This window comes from Lipotes vexillifer, unplaced genomic scaffold (assembly GCF_000442215.2).
Source record: "Lipotes vexillifer unplaced genomic scaffold, Lipotes_vexillifer_v1.1 scaffold2030, whole genome shotgun sequence".
Lineage (NCBI taxonomy): Eukaryota > Metazoa > Chordata > Mammalia > Artiodactyla > Lipotidae > Lipotes > Lipotes vexillifer.
In genome coordinates this window covers 586,245-595,310 of record NW_006791849.1, presented here as the reverse complement: position 1 = coordinate 595,310, position 9,066 = coordinate 586,245, and the positions used below count along the sequence as shown (strand labels likewise).

The 9,066-nt window shown below is 46.1% G+C and overlaps 1 protein-coding gene across 1 annotated transcript in view; it reads right to left on the bottom strand.

Moving 5' to 3' along the window:
* Positions 1-9,066, bottom strand: part of CCDC60 (coiled-coil domain containing 60) — a 164,566-nt gene that overhangs the window by 21,505 nt on the left and 133,995 nt on the right. The window contains exon 6 of the mRNA XM_007464871.1: positions 3,613-3,703. Within this exon, the coding sequence (XP_007464933.1) occupies positions 3,613-3,703 (91 nt within the window). The remainder of the gene's footprint in view (positions 1-3,612; positions 3,704-9,066) is intronic.

Sequence of the window (9,066 nt, the reverse complement as noted above, 5' to 3'; positions counted from 1 at the left end):
AGGGAAAGTCCTGCGAGAAGAATGGGGATTTTTGGAAGGAAACAGTCAGAGTGGACAGGTTACAGGAATGTGTGCGTGTCTGTGTGTGTGTGCGTGCGTGCGCGCACACACACCCTCTTGCATGATTGGTGTCACTTCAGAATGTACTGTGTGGGCTTGTGTCTTCATTTAATTCATGCTTCATGTCTTAGGCTTCCTAACTTGCCCTAAGTTGCTCAGCTGCTCCAGGATAAGAGCTCAGTGAGGGTCTGGGTTACAGTTTACACACCATGAAAACAGAAACAATTTCATTTGAGAACATTTGAAATGAAAGCCCTTGGAGGGCAGTCCAAGGTCTTCTTTGGATGAAAGTCATAGTGTGTGATACCCTAGGGAAGAAGATAAGGAGAAGAGGCAGCACTGAAGACCACACAACATTTAATAAATATCTAACAGGGTGGAGAGAATTGTTTTCAGCATGACTCACCTCAGGGAGTCCACTGTGTGTGATCAGAAGTAATGTTTTGATTGGCCACCTCATGGGGCCCTGAGTGTAGGTGGAACCTCCCTGCTCCAGAAGAGCGGAGGGACTTCTTGCTTGCACAGGGCAAGGGGAGGGTGGGGGAAGAGAGACGGAAGAAGGCTGTGGGGCTTAAGATGTGATATCTTCCTGCGAAGGCCACCTCCCCCAACGTATTCAGTGAAATTCTACACAAGTGATGGAGTGCTTCAGAATGTGATAGCCTCTGGGGAACTGGGGTTCAAACTGGGTTTAACCGGATCTCCAAGGGAGCATGGGAGTTACAAAATGACTGTGATAAGGAAAAAGCAAATGCCAAAAGTTGGCATGTTCTTCCCTTTGATAAATTAGGGGCTTGGTGCAATGTCCCCTTTGTCCTGGCGTCGCAACTGGACAAGAGCTTGCCAGACTGACAGCCCCTCTGCTCTCTGCCCCCATAGGGAGAGAGAATGTCAGTGCTCAGGGATAATACCTGTAGAAGGCAACTCTTCCTGTCTCACCTGGCACGACATGAATTCTTGACTCTGGAAACCACACTCTTTACATCAATGTCATTTTTGAAGGCTGGACAGACTGTGTCACCAGGGCAGCCTGGAGTCTTGCAATGAGCACCAGACTCAGAGCCAGGGGACCTCAAGGGGGCCCTGAACAGGTCACTCTCCCCTGCTTCCGTCCCCTCGTCTATACAATAGAGAGGACGGGCTGGGATGATCTCAGAAGAGCTTTCCATACCCAGAGTTCTGTGTGCACCTTCCTTGCATTAGGATTTCATCCTGTGCTCCTAAAGTTACCATTAATTGAAATTCAATTAAAAGCCACAGACAGGAAATCCAGAGTGAAGGGCTGACACTTCTCATTAACTGAGAGTGGCAGAAAAATAAAATGTGGGGGGAAGATGTGACAGGCAGTTTCAGCATCCTGCTTGCCCTTTACTGAACTGACTCTCCCTGAACTGACTTAAATCCCCAAATGCTTCTTCTCTATGTTTTGTATTTCACTCAGGAGTGGTACTAACTGGCTGCCGTGTTGCACGTCAGGAGGGACTGCTTTTTGGCAACAAAGGAAAAGACTTCCCTGAATGATTTCCTTGTACTTTCTTAGAAGGAGGGGTTTCAAACTGGTGGCCCATGGGGAGACATGTTGAGCTGCCCAGAATTCTACAGATTGGGAATATCTTTATATAAGAACTGAGGTTACTGGTCTCTCTTGAAAATGATAAGCCCTGGGTCCCATTTTCACATGGCGAGATGAGTAGAACTAAGCAGAGGTTCTTCCCTTTAGCTGTGCAGGATTCCTGTTTGCCACAGACCTCACCACTCCCTAACGTGTTACCCAGCCTGATTTTTTTCATTTATGCCATTTGTCCGGCTCTTAATGATCACTGCCTTGGCGCTGACAAGCTCCACACATAACAGAAGACTATCAGTTGCTGTGGAAGGTGACTGGAGCCTCTCTTTCAAAGTCCTTAATTTACAGGTGAAGAAACTGAGGTCAGGAGAGAGGAAAGGACTTCTCCAATGCCATGCAGTGAACAGAGTCACAGTGGCTAAACTAGGTCTCCCGATTCCTAATTCAGTGCTCCCTCATCCTCAGAATGGACCACACTGCAGCCCAGGGTTTGATCTACAAACTTGCCCGGTATGGGGGGATTTCAATTCAGTGAGAGTTCAAGTGCAGTGACTCACTCGTCCCTCCTCCAACTGTAGTTATGACTATTCCTGAAGGACATTTTTTTAAAGGTTTGTGGCTCCTGCTTTTTCTGTGCATCTCTGGAGACAGATACACACGATATCTCCATAGCAACTTTCTGTGATAAAAACAAAGGCTCTCCTTCTCAGGGCACTTAGAAGTGCCCTGATGAAACAGCAAGAAAACGGTGAAACTTCATGTCCTACCAGGGAGAACATGCTTTTGAAGACCTCAGTGCTTTAGTAAACACTGTTGCTGAACCTGTGCTCCAACCCACTGAGGTTGAAGACCTCAGTGCTTTAGTAAACAGATCCAGGATTAACTCTTGGCTCTGCCACTGCCCAGCTGTGTGGCCTCATGCAAATCACTTAACCTATTCTAGCCCTAACTTTCTGCTCTCCTACCTGGAAATAAGAATACTGCCCCCATGGTGTTATCAGAAGCACAGGACTGGCTAATACACCTAAAGAGCTTCCTTAGCACAGAACCTGGCCCACTGTAATTCTGTTCAAGATTGGCTTCTAAAAATTATGTAACTACAATAATGCTCAGCATTTTCACATTTTCAAGGTGAGATTGCATACTGTTTCCTGGGGTTCTTTACTAACGTAAAACAGATAGCTAGTGGGAAGCAGCCGCATAGCACAGGGAGATGAGCTTGGTGCTTTGTGACCACCTAGAGGGGTGGGATAGGGAGGGTGGGAGGGAGGGAGATGCAAGAGGGAAGAGGTATGGGAACATATGTATATGTATAACTGATTCACTGTTATAAAGCAGAAACTAACAAAAAAAGAAAAAGAAGTGAGCAGAAACCAGCATTATATCCATTTTGTGGGTTGGAGCACAGGTTCAGCAAAAATCTCATTGTGTGTTCTCTCAACTGCCTTTAGCTCTCTACTCTTGCCATTATTATTATTATGGTGCTTGTTTGTTAAGTGGATGAGTTTGGGGGTTTTGGGGGTTAGGAATGGTTTTGAGTGAAAAGAATAGACCTCTTGATTTTCTCTTACTAATAAACACACGTTCTAGTTTGTAGAAAACCCTGTCTGTTCAATCACTCACTTATTTTCTGACTGAGTTTGAAAGGGAGAGCGAGAGAGAAAGAGAAGTGACCGTTACTGATTAAACGTAGACAGTGAGCGAATCCATTTCCTTCCAGTGACATCTTATTAGGTGGCTGCTCGGCCACCCCTTCCCTGCTGCGTGAGGTGGTGTCCAGCCAAATGACATTTCTTCTAGAATCCCCAGATAAGCATTTTAATTAAAATTTATAAAAACCATCCAACAGCATGAGGTTCTGACTTCCCTTCACTCAGAGAACCAACTAGAAAAAAAAAATCCCATCAGAGAGAAGACTGGCGAAAATGCCTCCCACCCAAGTTGGGGCTGGTAGCCAGGCAGCAGAGTCACGTGCTGACAGTTACCTTTGGGGCTGTGATGAAGCGCTCCCACCTCTGTCCCATGGACTTGTCCTTATTGATTTTTTTTATTGTGCTCTTGCTTCCACCTGGGTCCCTGAGTGAGAAACAGCTTAATGAGTTTTCCGTTTCTAGACCCTCAGTTTATTACAAGTACTTTTAAGAAATGCAATAAAGAGATGATGGATGGTGGCTGTTCTCTGCTGTGATTTTTTTCCCCCTCCTATACTCAGGAAGCAGTGGAAGGGACAGTTCTCCACAGCCGGATCTTGCGAGTGGGAATCAAGGTTAGGAGAGCCCACCGCTTACTGGGAAGGGACTGAGGGAGGTGGAGTGTATTTGTACACATTCCGCATCTGTTTGCGTTTTGGACTTGGGTCCTCTCATAGACTCCAGGGCAGGTCTGCGGTTCCTCTTGGGGGTGAATTAAAAAGCATGTTCATTTCCAAATCTCTGCCTGCTCTGGTGCCTAAGGGTCCCACCATCAGGGCCACTTCTGAGAAACGCACAGAGAGAATTACTAACTTTGCTTGGGCCGGGGGGAGCTTATAGGGTGCGTTGCACAATGAAAATCACTGGTTTGGAGTTTACTGAGTGAAAATTCTACACAATTCTACATGCAAGACGCTTCCGTGCATTCTCGCTGAATCATCTCAACAAAACCTTGTGATGCAGTCACTTATCATCCCATTTTACAGATGAGAAAACAAACTCGGGGTCTTAAGTCACTCATCCAGGTGCATATTCACAATGAATCTAATGACCCTCACTTGCATGGGTCCCGCCAGGGCCCTGTACCTCATTTTGTATTAACTTTGTATTCTTTTTCTCCCCCATTAAATAAACTTCAGGTTACGTGAAACCTGCATCTTCCCTCATGGGCTGGAACTTTCTGGGTATGAGACTGAAGCCCCAGCAAGTTTGGATGGTGATATACCTATATAACCCTTGATCTGAAACCTGTGGGACCGGATGTGTTGCCAAATTCAGAATCTTGGCATTTTGGAATGGAAATATGCTGCACGTATACCGTATGTTAACATAATCCTTCCAGGGGGGTCTCGGCAGCATCTTATGGTCAAACACATTAATATTTCTGCAATGATATATGTGAATATTTGCACTAGGTGGGATAAAGACCATAAATACCTTCAAGTCAAGTTTTGCCACCAAATCAGTTTGGTTCGCGTCAGATTTTGCTGTCAAATTGAGTTTTGGGAAAACTGAGTTTTCAGAGCCTTTTGGATTTTAGACCTGTGGCTATGGGGTGGTGGATCCCTGATGATAAGCAAGCTCTCTCAGCGACCTCTACCTATGTATTGACTGATTGATCTGTTGATCTCTCCATCCATCCACCCATCCATACATCCCTTTCTTTATCTATCTTCTTTTTCTCTGCAGAAAGGATTTTAGATGGCTGGGAGCCTTTAGATCATTTGGCTGGCTGTCACTCAGCATAGAGGAGGGACTTGAGGGAATGAGATGGCCAGACCAGTTTGATGTGGGGAGGCACCAACAGGAGTCTAGACTTAGCAGGGGCTGCCAAGTGCTGGTGGTGGGGGGAGACGCTCAGATAGGAGGCAAAGGTGATCAAGATAAAGCTCGATTCTTATGGCATGGGGGTCTGAGCCGCAGAATCAAAGGTTTTTACCAGCCCAGACGGGGAGGGGGATGTGTGTGCTCTTTATTGGCAGAGCCCTTGCTGGGCACCTACCAGCTCACAGCCGCAAACTGAGAAATGCACACAGACGACAAGGTGAAAGGCAGGCTGGGGAGGGTGGGGTGAGGATGTGCCTCCAAGCTTTTTGTAAGACTTTATGTTTGATTACACAATAAAAAGCCCTCTGAATAATTAACAGTGAAGCTCATGTAACGTTGGTTCTGCCTGCCTCTCCCCAGAGTAATCAAATTAGGGAATATTTAAAATCCAGCTGGAGGAAGGCGCAGCAATACTTCAGTCCTATAAACAATATTTAAACTAGCGGCACTTTTGAAGTCTGATTTAAGGCTCACCAACTGGAAGCTTTAGTGTTTCCGCTTTGGAGCGTTTCTTTCAAGACCACAGGGCTTTTCTTGCTTTTCCCCTTTGCTAACGCAGCTCCTGCTGTGCCTCCAGCCTTCTCCTTGATGTTCAAAAGCAACCCCTCTTCCCCTTTTAAAATTAAATCTGGTACGGCCAAGCTTTCAAAATCTTAAATATTCAGACCCGAGCGGGAAGATGGAGGTTTCTCATTCACGCAGACTTCCAAGACGACCCAAAATCTATTGTGACTTCAGGCAGCAGGTTAAATGAGCTAAAAATGCAGCAAGCTTCCCAGGGATCTTAAAAAGCCCTGAGCATCGTTCTTGCAAAGCCACTGATAAAGAAAGGGCCTGGTTGGACAGAGTCCGTCTCTCTGATGTTTCACTTTCAGTAGCAATAAACCAAAAAGGAGGATCGATAGGGGGAGAAAAGGAAATAGCCCAAGCGTTGTCATCCACAGTGGGCTGACTGCACACTACTTCACAGGCAAACTGAAGTTCCTGCCCACGGCCTGGAGGGACTGTCAGGGCCCTTCACCCACCAGAGTCCCAGGTCTTCTCGGCTTCTTAAAGTCGGGGGTCGCTCTGTGACTTGCTTTGTTCAAAAATACTTGAGCGAAAAAAAGTGACACGTGGCCTGTAGGGTGATGCTTTAAGGGCCAGTGCTCAGGTCAGATTCCCTTTCCTGCTGGGTCCTTGGGCCACTATGGTGAGCAGAGCCCCATGCGGTGGACACGTTAAGGGTGAGCGAGAAATGAACTTGTGTTGCGCTAAGCTGCTGAGATTTGGGGGTTGCTCATCACGGCAGCTTAATTGACGTTACCTAATCGATGCCTCTGATTTACTGTCTGTGTGACCTCAGGCCAGTCTCTCTTGAGCATCAGAACCAGGAAAAGGGGTGTACCTGGGTGGTTAACAATGGGTTTAAGAATCGGGTGGACCAGCTGTTTGAGTCCTCCGCCTGCCCTGCTGCTTCCTAGATGTGAGATTTTGTGTAATATTTACCCTCTCTGAGCCTCAGTGTCCTCATCTGTCAAATGGGGGAATATCAGCTAAGTCAGAGGATGATTAGAGTGAAGATGTAATGAAATGGGGCTCGTTAGGAGCTTTCCAGGGTGCCTTGTATACACAACTGAATACAGCTGAACTATGAAGAACACATGCTTTTCTCCATAGAAACCTTAATGTGGCTTGGAGGAGGGGCTGATGGTGGGGAAGGAGGCACTAGTGCACATCCGTGAGGGAGAAGTGGCTGTGATTTTGAGACCACATTTTCTCTCTGCTGAAGCTTTCTGCGGGATCCTATTTGCCAGAAATCAAGGGAAGAAGTCGTTGAGCACCGCTGCACCTCTTTTAACTGTACCGCCAAGCACATTTTGTTCCTAGCAGCCGCTTGAAGACATCTATCCACAGCGGCAATCAGAGTAATTTTCTCAAATACTTGACTCTTTCTGAATCCGCATTTGCTTCTCAGGGTGGAAAGTCTGCTGGCTGATTTAGGATGTGTTCACGTGTCCACAAAAAGATGGGAGAACGGACCTAACTGCTGATTTTGCAGCAGGGAGGGAACAGAGTTCAAAGCTCCCAGGATCTCCCAGGCCAGGGTGCCCATCCCAACTCCTGAGTGACAGGTGCTCTGATCATCCTACCACGTTTTCCCACTCCTGTAGAGATGTCCACTTGAGAACAGGCGTGGAGGAATGATGCAATTAGGTCAGTGCAGGTAAAATCAGAGACTTCACTCAAACGTCACCTTCTCTGTGAGTCTTTCCCTGACCACCCAACTTCAAAGTCACCCCCCCACCCAGTCACTATCACATCGCCCTGTCAATTTCTTCATGACGCTTAATGCTATCTCAAGGAATCTTGATTATTACATGTTTATTATCTGTTGCTCGCCTCCCCATCCCTTGGAATAGAAGATCCAGAGATCAGGAATGTTGTTTTATTTTCATGGGTGAATCCCCAGTAGTGCCTGAAGAAAGTGGGTTGAAGGAAAATGAGACTTTCTGGGGTCGGGGTGGGGGGAAGCATTGCTGCTAATGTGTTGTTCAGAATGGTGCTGCATTTTTTTCACAAGAGTGACAATCCGGCAAACACTTAAAAGATTTGGGGGGAATTGGTTAAGTATGTTGATAAACTCCATAGTCGTTAAAAGAGGTTTTGACGTGGAGAGATGTTTAACTTATTTATTAAGTTAAATAACAAAAATTTAGTTTGCAAAACAATAAATGTAGAACGGCCTTTTTTTTTAAGGAAATTATATATTTAGATATCACATGATCTTGGTAAGTGGGGGTCCCTTTTGTATCCTGGCAAATATTACTTTTTAATGAGTTATTCTTTTTTTTTTTCTTGACACCAGATTGTTCCCTAAATTAATTGAAGATTTGGGGGCCTTGGCTAGAAACACAGGAAACAATCATTTAGTGGTTAAGTACACATGCTTTGCATCTGGGCTACCTTGGTTCAAGTCCTGATTTTTACTAGCTGCATAACTTGCAGCAAGTTACTTAAATTCTCTTTGACTCAGTTTCCTCATTTGTAAGTCAGAATGGGGCTCAAATAAGGTCATATATCCAGAGCAGTGCTTGACAAAGAAAGCACTCAAATGCCAGCTATTTTCCTTATAACACAGTAGTTGGATTTAGGTGACTGTGTCATCTTTGAAATGTTTTATATAGAGAAAGGCATCTACAGTTTTCTAGAGCAGGTGTGGGTCCTCTGTGCCTGAGAAGCCCAGCCTTTGATTGTGTGGACTCTCTTAATGAAAATCAGGATTTTCCACTTGGACTCTCCACTTAAGAGTGGGTCCAGGAGTTCCCTGGTGGCCTAGTGGTCACTGCCGTAGCCCAGGTTCAATCCCTGGTCGGGGAACTGAGATCCTGCAAGCCAAAAAAAAAAAAAAAAAGAGTGGGTGCAATGGTGTCTCTCTGGGACAGCCCGAGGCAGTAAGACATACCTGACTGCCCCAGCGGAGAGCACATGATTACCTGCCTATGGAGGCTCAAGGCTGTTGGAACAGCTCCTCCCCTCTGCCTGGAAGGTGCATCAGTAACTCTTCACTTCCCTCTTAGGCCTGGGGTCTGTCCTGTTCTTCCCCATTGGGTGGGGGTGAGTGGCATTGGGAAGAGGTGGCACTAAGGCTTGAAGTGCTTGCTTACACCGGGTCTTGTCTGTCTCTCTGTAAAGATCCATTCATTTCTAGTCAGTCCTTGGAAAGTGAGTCTTTAATAAGAACAAAACCAGTACAAGTTCACAACCCCTGAACCAACTCCAAAATCCAAAGGGTCTTGACAACCAAAAAACAAAATTAATAACCTATTTGGCAGCAAAACATGACCTCCGCTGAGCCTGCGTGTCCGGAGCCTGTGCTCCGCAACGGGAGAGGCCACAACAGTGAGAGGCCCGCGTACCGCAAAAAAAAAAAAAAAAAAA